Source organism: Delphinapterus leucas, chromosome 7 (genome assembly GCF_059928025.1).
Source record: "Delphinapterus leucas isolate spDelLeu-1000000601 "Yukka" chromosome 7, BTC_Dleu_Yukka2, whole genome shotgun sequence".
In the NCBI taxonomy this organism is placed as follows: Eukaryota; Metazoa; Chordata; class Mammalia; order Artiodactyla; family Monodontidae; genus Delphinapterus; species Delphinapterus leucas.
This window is the reverse complement of record NC_143135.1, coordinates 70,298,637-70,315,895: the sequence shown is the minus strand read 5'-3', so window position 1 is coordinate 70,315,895 and position 17,259 is coordinate 70,298,637. Positions and strand designations below refer to the sequence as shown.

General features: G+C 44.9%; 1 protein-coding gene across 8 annotated transcripts in view; it reads right to left on the bottom strand.

Annotated features, from left to right (window-relative positions):
- The window catches only part of AMOTL1 (angiomotin like 1), a 161,471-nt gene that overhangs the window by 48,400 nt on the left and 95,812 nt on the right, over positions 1 to 17,259 (bottom strand). For all 8 annotated transcript variants that reach the window (XM_022561425.3, XM_089915410.1, XM_089915411.1 and 5 more), the window contains one exon: positions 4,876 to 5,167. In XM_022561425.3, the coding sequence (XP_022417133.2) occupies positions 4,876 to 5,167 (292 nt within the window). The remainder of the gene's footprint in view (positions 1 to 4,875; positions 5,168 to 17,259) is intronic.

The window sequence follows — 17,259 nt, the reverse complement described above, 5'->3', positions numbered from 1 at the left end:
GATCCCACATGCCGCGGAGCGGCTGGGCCCGTGAGCCATGGCCGCTGAGCCTGCGCGTCCGGAGCCTGTGCTCCGCAACGGGAGAGGCCGCAACAGTGAGAGGCCCGCGTACCGCAAAAAAAAAAAGACACATCTGAGAAGAGGTGGGTGAAGAGGCTGGAGGGCATCAGGCCTTCTGCTCAGTGGCCTCCAACCAGGGAGGGGCCCAACGTCAAGGCTCCCTTCGGCACCAGGAGATGTTCCCAAAGGCCTCCTCATAGCAGAGTTGGTTGTTCCACAGTCCCGTCATTTCTACAAAGCCTTTCTATCTCTTGCAAAGATAACATGAATGATTGGTCATGTGGCAGCAGAAAGAACAGCATGTCCTGAATCCCGTTCACAGTTCTACCGCAAATTATGCTCCTTCCTTTTAATTTTGTTTTCAAAAGAGATGGCTCCAAAACATACCACCATTTCTACGCTAATTCCATCTGTAAAAGGTGGCCTTGGTTTTTGGACAGTTGGACCATCCCCATCTAGACCGAAGGCATCACCTAGTCCCCAAGGAAGCTGAGGGCACCAAAAACCCTGAGGTGTCGACCCTGAGACAGTGCTCGTGCTGCAAGCCCAGGGCAACTAGGATGCCTTCCTCAACTAGGCCACCCGTAGGAACTTCCCTCCATCTGATTTCACGTACTTTCATCTGTTGCATTCACCTGACTGGAAGTCTGATGCATTTTGTGTCTCTCATTTGACTGTCAGTTACTTGAGGGCAGAAACAGTCCCTACAGCCCCAGATCTGTGCCTTCTTACGACAAAAGTACTGACTGTTTACTCTATATTTATGACTCCTAAAGACAGACTTGGACATTGATCAAACTACACCTGGCTGTGGATTCTTTCCTTTCATGAAAAGAACTTCCGTCCTCACGCTATAAAGGGAAACTGCAGCGTCCCCAAGACGGCATAGTTTACCGTCTCAGATACTCAGGCAGACAGGAACTGGGACAGGGTTACGTGCTTGTAGCTACCAAGAGAGAAAGGGCAAGGGTCATACTTCTGGACAATGTATTTCCTGTAAGAAGCGATCCCTGTCGTGGTGGAGACAGATGAGTCTCCTTCAGTGTGACCGGAGAGGACAGAACTACGACTAAACGCAGCAACCTAAGGAGATGAGACTGTGATTCAACATATGGAAGAATTTCCTAACCACCTTTCCCAAAAGTCTACCCAGTAGTGAGCTTCTCTTTTCTAGCAACATTCAAGTAAAAAATGAACATCTTCTTTTCGGAGACACGAAGCAAGGGTTTCTAAGGGGTGGGAAACTGGACTAGAATCATTTTAATGATTTTTAGTCTAAAGCTGTACAGTTTCTGACTGCACACTCCTTCAGAAGGAGAACCACACCCTCTTCTTCACATCGGCAGCTCCACAACATCTTAAGTTGCCCTTGATGTGTGTTAGAGGTGAAGGGAGGTGGAAAGGCTGCCTTTGATATACAGACATCTGGGCCAGTTCAAAGTCTGAGGATGATCGTGTGAAGAGGATACTGGGTTTGCCTCCACAGCTCCCATCCTCCCTTCCAGCCTAGACATCAGGAAGCTCTTAGGCCAGGCTTGCAAGATCCCCTGAAATCACATGGAGAAGCACTCCCTGGCCCAGAAACAGAACTACGAGCAGAAGGCAAAGCCTCACACAGCTTTCACTGGCATTGCTGCCACGAAGCAAATGCACAGAAAAGTGTCCGGAGAAAATCTCAGCCCTTCCCAGCTCTAGAAACTGGCTTGTTCCCTGATACCTTCGCATGCACAGCTCAGGGACCTACAGAATCGAAGACAGGCCTGCCATCCAAGCCTCAGACTGCCCAATCACAGCCACCTCTGTTTCGCTGACAAAAGAAGAGGGTCTTTGCTAAAGCAAGCCCGGGGGAACGGTAAACACGGCGCCCTTTCCCTTCAAACGTCCATCTCCACCCTGATGGCTTCTGAGGCCAACCAGCTCGTAGTCTGGCCCAGCTGGAAATTCCATCCATGAACTATGTTTCAGGGAAACTGGGAGGAAAAAGAAGCAAAATGAGTGCCCAAAGGGAAATAATGAAAAACCACTGCTCTTTCTGGGGGTCCCCAGCCACCATTCCAACACTAACAGGGATAATCACTGCCTTGTGCCTCTCTGGAAACGGGTCTTCATTTCCAGGCGGTACTTTGGCAGCCTCTGAGTTCAGTCGTCGTTTCCTGTTGTGCTCCTGGCTCAGTGCACCCAGGCTAAGCACCGCAATTAAAAATTCATCTATTTTTGGTTCTGCCCTGGTGATGAATCTCTGCGAGCGCTCCCGAAGCTGTGAGGAAGGACTCTAGGTTGGACGTTCCTGCCAGCACAGGGCAGCCACATCCTACGGTGCAGCAATGTGGTTCCACCCAAGCTGGGGGTCATCATCCCCAAGGAGTAAAGTCACCTCGTTGGACAGGCCTCTCCCTAGACCTGAGGCTTAAATAAGCAGCTGTTGAGACACAGCGGAGCAGTGAGGCCTAGGCTAGGATGACCTCGGGAACACAGGCCTCAACTGTCGAGTCACGGTTTCATGCGGCTCTCTTTCTCTTGGCCCTAGCTGCTGAGAAGAGCTGCGGAACTTAGGGATAAATATGGCAAGTAGCCATCAAAACCTGAGATTTCAAATCGGCAATTCCAGTTCGACATATGACAGGTTAATGAAATATAATATTTATAGAACCATTCATAACATTCGAGGGACTGAAGGAGTCTGGGAATCCAGAAGGGACACGGCTTTTGATTTTTCTCCTTAAGTCATCAAAATGCTTTTGGTCACAAAGTTTAAGAGTCATCCCCTGTGCAGGGAAAATGAATCACTGGGAGGCTGATTTTGGTTTTCAAAATAGAAATGGGCATCAACATCAAGAAATAGATGTATAGGGGACTTCCCTGGCGGTCCAGCGGTTAAGATGCCATGCATCCAATGCTGGGGGTGCAGGTTCGAACCCTGGTCGGGGAACGAAGATCCCACATGACGTGCGGCCAAAAAAAAAAAAAAAAAGATGTATGTTACAGGCCAATAAAAAAGTGTACCTTAATAAAAAGTCAACAAAGAATAACAAGACCTCACAATTTATGCATCCTCCCCGCAACTGTTCAAAAATGTCCATGGAAGAGACAGAGAACCACACTCTGCCCTCAGGTGAGTCTGCACGGCTCCTGAAAGCACCTGCCATAGGGCTTCATCAGGGAGAAGAAAAACGTTACTGATTTCCCAGAAAGTGCTGAGTTGGCCCTTCCCAATTTTCAGACTGTACCAGGAAAGAAGCTGCCCCAGGAAGCATCAGAGGCAAGCCTGGGCCTAAGCAGTGACTTCCAGCCAAGGCCAGGAGCCAGCACGTGTTTCCCAACTTCTAAGGGTATGACAGAGGCTGGGAGTGAGGCCGCCATCCTTAGGCAGCCCGCTGGTTCCCGGCTCTCATTTGTTCCCCTCCAATAAAGGCAGCCAGAGTTCTCCGGGCCAAGCCTGGTCTTGACTCCAGGGAGTTCCAGACCCTCTCGGTGGAAGCTCTGCAGAAATGAGCCGGGGCAGGTCCTGTCTGTGAATGTTTGCATCATTCCACCCAGTGCTCCCAGCCGCCTGCTGCCAGCCCTCAGGGAATCACAGGGGCTGACTGTTCTGACTCCTGGACCAGCAGAAAGGCCAGGCTTAACTGAGAGATCAACACTGCACAGTGAACACCATGGGCCAGCCAGGAGCATGTCCTGTTACACAGAACCAAGTGGCAATGCTTCTGTAGCCAGGTGAGTTTACATTCTCACCCTTTCTCCTTACAAAAGCGACTGCCCAGGACAGAGCACGCACCCAGACTCTCATGAGATGCCTTCTACCACACATGCCTCCTTGCTTCCAGAAAGGAAACTCGAGTGCCCTGGGGCTCTGCTGCCCGAAAAGATCCTATGACTCGGTGGGATAGGGAGGGTGGGAGGGAGACGCAAGAGCTATACGTATGTATACGTAGAGCTGATTCACTTTGTTATATAGCAGAAACTAACACAACATTGTAAAGCAATTATACCCCAATGAAGATGTTAAAAATAAATAATAAATAAAATTTAAAAAAACAAAAAACAAAAAAAATTGCTTAAAAAAAAAAAAGATCCTATGAGTTTTGCCCCTCACCTCTTCCTTTCTACCTGCAGCGTTTCAGGTGCTGGCATGTGGGTCATCATGAAATCACTGCCTGTGATTTCACTCTCGCTGGATGTCTTCCTGCTGACTTTGGCTTTCAGCGTAAAGCCCTAAGAATGAAGGCTGCCGTACATCCTAATATTCCCACGACAATGACACAGGCTGGAATTACGCAGCATCTCCCCACCTGTTAAGTCATAGCATAAGGAGAGCACGCAGTAACCTGTACTCTGCCCTCAGCGCTGAGACATCGCTGCTTTTTACAGAAACCAGCTAATGAAACCAACATGGCAATCACAAGGTTCCTGTCTGAGATACCAGATTGAAAGGAAAAACCTGTCTCTCTCAACTCACTGCTTTGTGTTACTCTCGGTGTCCCCTTTTCCACACTGTCCATCTGGGGAAATGCTACTCAGCCTCTGAGTCTCAGGTCCAGGGGCACCTCTGCTGCCCCTCCTGCAGCCTCTTGATGTCCTACTGCAGGTTTAACTTACGCAACTCTACCCCTTTTGGACTATAAGCTCCTCCAAGGCAGGCACCGTGGCATATTTATTTTTGTCTCCCTAAAGCCTTGCTCGGTGCCTGGCATAAAAAGGGGTCTAGTTAAACTGTGGCCAGTGAGTCAGGGAGTCAACCCCCCCATGGGCAGGTAAGGAATTGTGTTCCCCTTCCAGAGAACTTTCTCCCTCCCCTCCCCTAGGGAAGTCCGGTACCTTGTGGAGCTTGTCGGTGTTGTCGTAGTAACCCTGAAGTTCCTGGTGCAGCACCCGGTTCTCCTCCGTTAGGATCTCCACCATCTGCTGGGCTCGCTCCACGATCGCAAATGCATCCGGACCAAGCTGCTGGCTGGGGGAGGCGGCTGGCGTGGGCTGCGAGGCTGCCAGGGTCATCGGAGGTGGAGGTGGCAGGGACACCGAGTGCAACGGCCCGCTGACGGAGGAGTTCTGGGAGGACATCGGGCTGTGCTGCTGCACTGTTGACGGGAAAGGAAGCTGGCAGGGGCGGCTGCAAGGGAACAGAAGACCAGCAGTCAGACCCCAGGGCCATGGTGGGGAGAGGAGGGAAGCCCAACCACACGGGCACTATGGCTGGTTTCTACTGCCAGGGGTCGTCACTGACGCACGGTCCAAGCTAGGTTGACTGAAGCAGCTTCAACCCTCCATCCCACAGATATTTAATGCGCTCTCCCCATCGGAATCAGCACTGCTCTGGTCACTGAGGAAAGAGTGGACCAGACAGACAAGGTCCCTGCTCTCATGAAGCTTACGTTCTCGGGGAGAGAGACCGGCACACCATCACACGATAAACACACAAAGCCAGGTACTGAAAAGTAATGAGCCCTCTCCAAAGAATCAGGGGGACAGGGACAGGGAATGACTGAGTGGCTAGGTCATACCGAAAGGTCAGGGGTGGATGCTTGAGTCGAAGTCTGTTGACGGACAGGAGGAAAAAGTGGTTGGGGGCAGGGGGTAGAGAAGTGGGAAAAGTGTTCCAGGTAGAGGTATCGCCTGCGAGTGGGGCTTAAGGCAGGACTTAGAGGAGAAGATCAACTGGAAGAAAGCAAGACGATACAGAGCACAGCCAGCAAAAGCAGCACAGAATAAGGCCAGCGGGATGGGCGAGGGTCCTTGTGAGCCAAGGGCAGCCCTTCCCTTAGAGTGTGAAGGGGGGCCGGTGGGGGAGCTGCTTCCACTCTGAGTGGCATGTAGATGGGATGTACGTTGGCAAGGGTGGACCAAAGGTGCCCAGTGAGGAGGCCTGGGTGTGGTCAAGGTGAGACCTAACGAAGGCTCAGAGGGTAGCAGCAGAAAAGAAATAGTACATGGATCTGGGGTATGTTTTATTTATATTACGTATGGGGAGAGGGAAAGTGAGAAAAAGTTTTAAATTACTCCTAGATTCTGGGGTCCACACAAATGGACAGGGGTACCATTTAATGAAATGGGAAAGTCTTAGGGAAGGAACAAACTTTGTGTGTTCTGATTTGCTGAGATAAGGAGGTCTGAGGATCAAAAGTCTGATTTTAACCAGGTTAAAAAGAACACACAGGGCTTCCCTGGTGGCGCAGTGGTTGGGAATCCGCCTGCCGATGCAGGGGACACGGGTTCGTACCCCGGTCCGGGAAGATCCCATGCTCCGCGGAGCAGCTGGGCCCGTGAGCCATGGCCACTGAGCCTGCGCGTCTGGAGACTGTGCTCTGCAATGGGAGAGGCCACGGCAGGGAGAGGCCCGCGTACCGCAAAAAAAAAAAAAAAAAAAAGAACACACAGAGGTGTCCCTTGATGGTTCAAACTCTGGGTACTAGCTCCTTTACTTGAATTTCCACCTTCTGTTGCCCCTCCCTACCGATCCCCTCCTCACAATTCTGTTAACCTGTTTCATAAGAATCATTGTATTTTCTTTCAGCCTAAGCCAAGGGCTCCTAACAACAACTTCTATAGGTATAAACAGCAAAGACAGTCTTGGCCTCTAGTTTTCCAACCACGGCTGTCACTCTTCTGCAGACTTGGGAGAAATGGTTTTCTTGCTGCCCCCTTCAACCTTTAGGTCTCAGTCTGGGAACTGGGGTGCCAAGAATTATCAGCAAGCCCCAAATCATCAACTTTCTATATCAAGGGGTTGAGATCCTTCTACTCCGTAACAGTTTCCTGTGCCACTTCCCATTACCTGTGGCCATCCGTGGCCAAAACTCTCAGAGTTACTACGCTTTTCCTCGGGAGCTCATCTGGCCTTATATTTCCTTTTGAGTATATTTGCTGGAATGTTTTTGGACCCTGTCAGCCTCCATAGCTCTCATTTTGTAAGTATCTCTTAGGGCATTTTAAGAATCCTCTGAATGCAGACTCCTGGCAGCTAAACGTCAAACTCTAGCAGAAAAGTTGACAACAGTCACCTTAGCCCTCCCTATATGGAGACGCAGTTACTCCTAAAGACGACCTCAAAAAGAACCCAGCAGATCCCACCAGAGTGACTAACCACAAGCTCTGCTCTGGTAACCAATGTCAGAGCACTCCACCGGGGCTTAGGAGATAGTTCCCAACTAGATTTCCTTATGCCTTCGATCTAGGCGCCCCATCCATTTCATGTTAAAATAGCTGGGATCTAAGTTCCCCAAGTCAAGGTAGAGAACCATGGAGCTCAATGTGGTTCTTTATTCCTTAAGTGTCTCAGATTTCAGAAAGGAGTGCTGTCGATGGGGAAGTGTAAACCCTCCCTCCTCCCTCCCTCTCCACACCTATTATTGAACACTTAACTATCTGGCCATTATGAAATAAAACATTTCTGCATTCTGATGAATCTGTGCCCCTTCCACACTGAAGTGTATGTGAATACGTGTCGCCCCGTGTGTATGAGGAGGTCTGTGTGTACAAAGTCCAACTCCATAGCGAGAGTGAGATGCCCCTGGTTGCTCTTCACAAGGCCCAACTTTCACCCCAGATCACAGGACCTCCTATCAGTCGTGGACCCAGAAAACCATAGATCCTTAGTGAGTACGTGCATTCCCACAGGCTGGCTAAATACTACGGTGCAGTTTTCATGGATAGAGGTTACCTTGGCAAGAGACAAAATGCCACAAATTACACTGCCTCAATTCAAAGGCAGACACCCGTCCCTACCTCCTCGGTTCTCCCTTCTCACTTCATCCAACGCGAATGACAAGCATGGCGCGTCTCCTTGGAGCTCGAGTGGGCACAGATGAGGCATCCGGGCTTGCCTTTGACCCAGGCAGCTTCAGGCTGGGGCTTCTACCTTTTAACATTTATTGGGCTCTGGGATTTGGAACTCACAGTCAGTGATGGGCTTATCTTCTCGGTCATCCTTTTCCTTTATATAACAAAAAGGGAGGTTTTTCATAATGCCAGCCTAAGCCACCCACGACAGTGACGAGTTACCTGAGTGGCAATGCAGGAAAAGGGTGTCTGCCAAGCTTGGAGACAGAAAGAATGGGTTTTTCAAAATGGGAAGTCTTCTATTAAATAGAGAACACCGGCCTCACAAAATAACTCGGTGACACATTCAAGAAGCACCGTATTACAATGGACGACGTGCAGCCAGGAGAGCAAACCTCTGTTCCGCGGCTTCGCTACTCAGCCAGCTGGGGCTGGTAGGCTCAAAGGTCTGTACAAGGCAAATCTGGCTGAGGGTAATGAAGAGGAAAGAATGGTTGGGGAGGGCCGGAAAATGTCACGATCATACCAGTGCTATGAAACAAGCGATCCCCAGCTTCCAAAGATAACGCTACTGATCAGCCACCGGCAGGATAAACGCTTCCTCATAACGGGGACACAGAGAAAAGGGAAAAAGAGGAGAAGGGAACAACATTTACTGAGAAACTACTTGTGAATAGAATTCTATGCCACAATCTTCTATTTGTGAGCCTACTCCCCCTGTTAGAAAGGAAGGCAGAGAGCTAGGTTACTTGACATCATGTGTCTCCCGGGACCATCCACCACTTGGCTTATTGTTAAAGGACTTACGGAGTTAATATGTATAAAGCCAGGCACAAATTAAGCAGTGGACAAATGTTAGCTATTATCACCATTATTGTAATTATCATCATCTATATCCCAGAGCCTAGCCCTGAGTGTGGCTTTCATGAGCAGTCCAATAATTGTTTTCGGTTATGGCTGACATTTACCGGGCACTTTTTACGTACCAGTCACTGTGGTACGCACCACTACATGCACCATCTCATTTTGACCTTTACGATTGCCTTATAAAACGGGCATCATCGTCAAGGCTCTGTATTTAGATGAGAACGCAAGGCACAAGATGGTAAGTAACCTGCAAAATGGAACAGAGATAATAGAAACATAAAGGAGAATCAAAGCCCAGGCTTTTCAGTTTCAGAGTCCTTGTAGTTCACTCTTGCCCTGAACAGACCAGGTGAAAGCGGGGAGGGAAGGCAGCCACCCCTTGTCCTCTGCTCCCGCGTTCCTGTGGCTCAGCCTGAGCCACCACCACATCCATGGCTCACATCCTAACAACAGCATCACAGCTTTTTGTAGGCTTGAGCCACCTCGGGGGAAGCATGAGGGCTAGAAACCTGCCCCTGAGTTGTCCTCTTGGACTGTTACTTACCTTCAACATTATTATCTTTCATAGGTTAATGTCCCTTCTACAGAGAGCATTCAACTCACATTTATTGAGGGTCTATGCCATCTGCCAGTTAGCACATTTCATCACCTTGCTTAATCCTCACACAAACCAAGGCAGGACCACCAACAGGTCCTGCTCCTTTCTCAAGGAACCAAATGAGCCTTGGGACACCACAGAAAGTGACCTCTTCCCACATGCCACTGAACTGACCAGTTATTTAAATACGTCTGAGCAGGGCTGAAAAAGCCTCTTTGCCCCAAGCCCACAGTGATGTATTAGAAACAAGAATCAAGGAGCATTTAAAGAGCCACATCTAAGAGACAAAATAGGGGGTCATACTGGGAAGTCGTGCAGGCTGGCCTTCCATCGTCAGTGACTTGGACCACGCCAGGCATAGCCTGACCCCAGAATCTGCACCCACTTCTTACTTCCAAACTTACAACCTTGCCTGAATCACACACCTGACAACCTACCTTCTCTTGAATTTTTAAATACAATATTATTTAATTTTTTATGCACGTGTGTATTATTCTCCCTAATTACTAGCATGCATGTTTTTTTGAGGGTAGAAAAGCATGACTTATACTAAGTTGGTACCCAGTACATTTTTGTCAATTGATTTGGCCCCTGAACCCAAGAGCAAGTTAGGAGACCATATATGCTCGATGCACTTTCAAAGACTGACTCAACCTTCAACATTGTTTTATTAAGGAAGAGACCTCTGGTATTTAGATTGGTTCTGGATCACATAGGTAGAATCTCCAATCATGACATTGCCAATATAATAACGTAGCTCCAAGTCACTGCCGTTCTCATGTATTGAGTGGTCACAAAATGCAGCTCAAAACTGGAATGACAATGTTTTCTGGACTGGGGAAACAAGGTCATTGGAGACAGCTAATCAACATCCATTTGCTTCTCTCTGCATACAGTAAGCTTCATAAATAAGCTTGTTTAAATGTATGTGTTTACATTATACCTGTACTAAATGTGCCATGAATAGCACTTTACATCCACTGTCATTCCATTCTCACAAGCTTGGGCATTCCCTGCTCTCACACCATATATTATTATTCTGTTTTTAAAGTATGCAAACTAAGGCTCAGAGGATCACAAACCAGAGATCTCAGTCTTTATAAAGCAAAACAATGGGCTATGAACTGGGGGTTGGAACCTGCATACTCCCACCACACCAGGGCTTTTGTCCCATGTTGGTACAGGAGAGCACTGTTCCTTAATATGGGGTCTCTTTTCCCTGCTTCTGCTTCCTTCTAGCCAAGTAACCATGGGCAAGTTTTTAACTTCTTCGTCACCTTTAAATGGTGATGATAACAGTATCTACCTCAAGAGTTGTTGTGAGAATTAAATGAGATAATGCATGTAAAGCACTGCACATAGTGTCTATCATTAGGAAACTATTGATACTTAATAACTGTTAGCCTCTTCTATTATCACACACTGCTAACGGGTGTTAGGAGAAAGGCAAGGGACAAATGCACCCTTGGGTGTCGCTTCCTCTTCAAACACTATGTGTTGAGAATCCCAGTCCCTAACACTAAAGCTTCAACAAGGAATAAAAGCAAATGTTAGCACCATAGAATCTTCCATTTCTGAACTGTTTGCTTGCAGTGCAATGCAGAACAAGAGTATAAAGGTGATGCCTGTACACGTCAGGACACTCTCTCTTGAACACAGATTCTCACTTTCTTCTAGACCTGTGCTGTCCAAAATAGTAGCCACAAACCACACGTGGTTACTTAACACCTGAAATGTGACTCATCTGAACTGAGATGTGCAGGAAGTATAAAAGGCACATCAAAGTTTGATGACAGTACAAAAAATGTAAAACATCTCATTAATAGTTTTTTATGTTGATTACCTGTTGAAATCATAATATTTTGCATATAATGGGTTAACTAAAACATGTATCTAAAAATATGTTTTTAAATGGATTAACTAACTGTATGGAGGTTCCTTAAAAAACTACAACTAGAGTTACCATATGATCCAGCAATTCTACTCCTGGGCATATATTTGGAAAAGACACATGCACCCCAATGTTCATAGCAGCACTATTTACAATAGCCCAAATATGGAAGCAACCTAAGTGTCCGTTGACAGGTGAATGGATAAAGAAGATGTGGTATATAAGCACAATGGAACATTACTCAGCCATAAAAAAGAAAGAAATAACGCCATTTGCAGCAATATGGATGGACCTAGAGATTATCATACTAAGTGAAGTAAGTCAGACAAAGATAAATATCATATGACATCACTTATATCTGGAACCTTAAAAAAGTGATACAAATGAACTTATTGACAAAAAACAGAAATAGACTCACAGACATAGAAAACAAACTTACGGTTACCAAAGGGGAAGGCAGGGAGGGATAAATTAGGAGTTTGGAATTAGCAGATACAAACTACTATATATAAAATAGGTAAACAACAAGGTCCTACTGTATAGCACAGGGAACTATATTCAATATCCTGTGATAAACCATAATAGAAAAAAATATTTTTAAAGAATGTATATATGTATGTATAACTGAATCACTTTGATGTACAGCAGAAACTAACACAACATTGTAAATCAATTATACTTCAATTTTTAAAAATGGGTTAACTAAAACATGTCTTTTAATTAATTTCACCTGTTTCTTTTAACTTTTTAAAAATGTGGCTGCAGGAAAAATTTTAATTAGATATGTGACCCAGATTACACTTCTTTTCTTTTAAGGATGTCAATGTCTTTATTTTTTTTAATTTAGCCATTTTATTTTAAAAAAATTTTTATTGGTGTGTACTTGATTTACAGTGTTGTGTTTGTTTCTGCTGTACAGCAAAGTGAATCAGTTATACACTGATTCTTTTAGATTCTTTTCCCATATAGGTCATTACAGAGTATTGAGAAGAGTTCCCTGTGCTACACAGTAGGTCCTTATTGGTTATCTATCTTATATATAGTAGTGTGTATGTGTCAATCCCAATCTCCCAATTTATCCCACCCCTCCTTCCCCTCCTCACGTTATATTTCTATTGTTGAGCACTGCTCTAGTCCACATTGCATGAACACCAAAAGGCCTCATTTTGGAGACAATTCCAGAAATCAGTGAGCAACAAAACAATTCATGCAAACAGACTAGCAGTCCCCACTCTACTGTCCCCAGATTGCCCAAGCTTCAGTGGTGATCAGCAAGCTATATTCAATGTATTAAACTATATATTTATCTACAGTTAGGCCATCATGCTAACATTTAATAAGTATGGCTTGTGTGACTGACAAAAATTGTCCAAAACACAACAGGAAAAGAAACATCAATGGATAAACAGATGAAGGATATGATCAAGTAATTCAGAAGAGAAAATGCAAACAGCTAAATACATTTCCTGAAGCAAACTTATTAGTAGAGAAGTAAAATCAAAACAACTGTTTTCCATTTATCAACATTAACAATTCAGTTCAATGAATGTTTACTGAGCCTCTAAGCAAAGATTCTTTAAAATTCTCAAGATATGATACATATTAGCATTTCACCTGAGTAAAAAATAATATATAGAAAAATGACCAGAAGGAACTATGACAAAAGGTCAGAATGACTATCTCTAGGTGATGAAATTAGGGGTGTTTTTTCACTCTTCATATTTTTCTGTTCTTTATACAATTTCTACAATGAACACGGATGGCTATTCAAAAAAATTTTCACTAAGTAATATATGTTATAGAAAAATTAGAAAATAGAGAAAAATTAGAAAATAAAGATAAGCCAAAAAATTAGAAAATAAAGATAAGCCAAAAAAAATCAGCAGTTATTCTAATAATCAGAGAAAGTAAACAAAATAAAATAAAAGAATTTTAAAATGAGATGAAAATAACAGGGCTTCTTGGCTGTGAAGAGGTTCAAATTTTAAGACTTCTCACTCAATAAAAATACCTCTTATTTACCTAGAGATTTCCAACTTAGAGTATTTTCTTATAATTTTCTAACCCTCAAAGCAACAGTGAATGGAGTATTTAACAATGGTTACGGCTGGATAATGGGACTGCAGGTAATTTCTATTTTCCTTCTTTTTTTTTTTTTTAGGGAGTGGAGGAAGTGGGAACTATCTATATTTCTAGATTTTCTACAATGAACATGTTTCATTTATGTAAGGAAGAAAATCAGTTAGTTTTAGGAAAAATCAGCTGTAACAAGTTGCACTTAAGGAAACTGAGTCCCTGAGAACTTATTCAATTTGCTACAAAGTGGGAGAGCCAGGACTCAAAACCCCTCAAATCTTCTTTTCCCAAACCCACAGCCTTCCCACCTGGATCCCTTTGGTGGTGCAGACACGAGACTCATAAATTTGTTCAAATTGAGACTAGGGTCTTGGGTAAGCTAATATCAAAATTATTGCTATGCAGGATGCGTATGGATAATCCTCTTGTTTGGAGAAGCCACTCATTTAATGCATTGCTGCGGGAACTGTGTTAGATTTCCTGAGAAAGTAACCTGAACTTGACCCTAGCCTTTTGAAATTCCCACACTGCAAGAGTTGCTTCTCACAATAAACAGGGCATTTTATTTGGCTCATCCAGCCATAATTCAGCTTAAAAATTGTACAAACTCCTGAGTTTTAATGCTGGTATTCAAAACACACGTTTAGCTAGTGGAATTTATTTTTTTTTATTTATTATTATTACTATTATTTTTTGCGATACGCGGGCCTCTCACCGTTGTGGCCTCTCCCGTTGCGGAGCACAGGCTCCGGACGCGCAGGCTCAGCGGCCATGGCTCACGGGCCCAGCCGCTCCGCGGCATGTGGGATCTTCCCGGACCAGGGCACGAACCCGCGTCCCCTGCATCGGCAGGCGGACTCTCAACCACTGCGCCACCAGGGAAGCCCTAGCTGGTGGAATTTAAATAACACTCCCTGGCCTCACTTTTGTTAAGAGCAACGCATAGTTGTTAATCCAATAGCCTTGGGTCTAGCTCACATTTTGATGCCACATAGCAATTCATTTTCATAGGTGTCTAAACTGCAAATCAGCACTTTGCAAACACACTTACTCCAAAAATCCTCCTTCCTCCTCCAGCCGTTTCCAACTCAGAGTAAGGCCGGACCATCAAACACTCTTTCCTGTACTACAGCACATTCCAGACCTCACGCCCACCCAGAGGTAAGACCTGCTCTTTAGCCTGTATCTTTATGCTTGTTCACGTTGTAAACTGCATTCTGGCTGCACCGTTGGATCGATGTGTGTTCTTGGGGAGAGGCTTTCTCTCTCTCTAATTCGCCACATGTGCCCCGGGGCTGTGTCCTCTTTGCTCCCTCCCTCCTCTCTGCACTGTCTTTTGACATGTTCCCAGACAGCATCAGGAACTTTGACTCTATGCTAAATAAAACCACACCAGGAGGTTTATCTAGGGGAAAATGTACAGGGCATTTTTTTAAAGGAAAACATGAGCGATTTGGGAGACCAGTCACACTATAGGGTCCCTCCATTAGTGCAGGAAACCGCGAGCCCCTTGCACTGATGGGAAGGATGGTGGTGGTGATGCCGGCTTGCGAAGAGAAGGAGCAAATGTGCTCTGTGGAAGGGGATCCACGGCACCGCTGGCTCTGACGTCATCTTGTAAGAAGATGCTTGTATCAGCCCAGGACAGAAGGGCTGGGTCAAACGCCACCACTCCTTGCTTTTATAGTATCTATCTACACACCAAGAATAAAATGAATACATTCATAGATGAATAAACTATCAATAAACAGTTACCACTCTTCCCTCTGCCTCTGGGAAGCTAGTAAATCAAACCCCATATGCTGAAAGGCAAGATTCAGCTAAGATAAAGTGCAGAAAAGGTAATGGACAGGCAGAAAGAGGGTGCCTTTCATTGACAGAAGTCATTTTTAGTCTTTTTCTCATACTGCCTGAAACATAAAAAATCATAAAAATCACTAAAAGAGTACTTAGCATCTTCCATAACTGAAACCTTCTGCTAAACACAGGCTAAAGCAAACAACTCCATGTACTGCTGGTATACTGCTTCACAGTCCCCAACCTCCAAATGAAAGCAAACCAAAGACAGCCGAAGCTCACAACCTACAGCTGTCAGCAAGGTTCAGCGCGCTCCTATGTCTTCCGAGGTATCTGGAGAGAAAGGGGATCCTGGTCCCAGGGGGGCGGAACACAGGCTGGACATCAGGTGTGACATATAAATCTGATTAGAAATTCACCGGCTAAGTGACACCAAATAAAACCGGAAATCCTTGGCCGTGGTTGAGCGTTTACACTCATGGGAGAGGCACTGTGCGGCAGAGAGGTCCAGGGCTGCACCCCGGCTCCCGCACTTCCAATCTGGTGCCCGTGACTAAGTTACTTTAACCTCTCTCTCTCAGCCTGAGTTTTTATCAAATCATAAATCCCCATATCATAAAATGGGGATATTCAGAGTATCCATCCCTGAGAACTGTTTTGAAGATGTAGGAGGAGGACCCACACCGTGCCTGAGGCCTATGCTACCACTGCCTCTGTTCCATTGTTGCCTGAGAAGGGTGGAGATGGAGTTCCAGAAACTGGAAAATCAGAGCAAGTATTAGAGAAAACAGGTTTTAGTTTATTCTGAAGCCATGAAAATATACAGATCACATGAACACAAAAATACCAAGGGCCAATTTTCAAAATCAAATCAATCTAACTAGTCAAATACACGGCCCCCGCCAAATTAACCAAGCTAATAATTGCAAATGAAAATTAAAAATTAACACAATTTGCCTATTACATTAGCAAAGTTTTTGTAATTATAATGACTAATGTTGGTCATAGGGCAGTGAAACAGGCACTATAATATTTTCATAAAATTATCTGGTATCAGAAGTCATTAAATATTTAACTAAAATTTACCCAATAATTTCATTTCTAGATAATGATGCCTAAAGAAGCAAACCAAAATATGGAAAATTCGATGTGCATGATGATGGTCTCTATACTATTTATAGAGAAAAAGATGTAAATGATATAATTTATGAAATATTATGCAGCAATAGAAAGGATGGTTATGAAAACAAACATTGTAGAAAAAAACTTGTAATATAATACTATCTAAAAAGAGCTAAGATACTAAACGGAATATAATCTATGATTACAACATGTGAAAAAATTAATTTGTACAGGAAAAATGTTAACAGTGGTTGTATTAAGAAAGTAGGATACTTTAAATAATCTTTTAGCATCTTTAGTTTCCACTTTTGGAAATATGGACAGATTTCTTTGGAAAACAAACATACATTTGACAACTGTGCTCCAAACTGCTTTGATGAAAATCAGATCATCCACTGGTATTCATTCGTGCATTCACTTCCATTAACGGTACAGACTGCGTAAGCCAAGTCACAACTCTTAGAAGTGCTCTGTTTCCACAAAATGTGTCAGCGTTAATATCAAAATTCTTCCTTTTCTTTATTTTTTTTAAAGCCTAATTCTCCAGAGAACAACCTGTCCAATTCTCACCTTGTCCTTATTTATAACCATTTTCACTTTCAGGTTGAAGGAAACGGAAGAAAGGGCAGGAACAAAACCAGAGTCTCTATCCATGGCCACTCATGGTCCCCGGAGGTCCCCACCAGCCACCCCAGTGGGGCCAGGTCGCCCTAGTCCCTCCATCTCCCCAGCCTCACTAGCACGCTCACAAAAAAGGCCAAGGTGTGCAAGTCAAGTACACCTTGACTGGTGGTCTCTCCATGGGGTTTCCCACAAAAGGAGCCCATAAGCCACCACATCTCCCATCATTCGCAGATCAGAGCAGGTGAGAGAATTTGTAAGCTATGGTGACTCAGTAATGAAGGCAAAAGAACTCCAAGTTCTTCCTCATCTTATCTTAAGCTCTATGCTCTTTGGACCTTTCCACCTCTAGGCAAAACAAACTGAAGTCTCGACAGGCTGATGGGTTGGATCAGAACACTGAACATTCACAACATACTGAGGCCGTTTTTGCAGCACGCGGCCCGGACGTGGA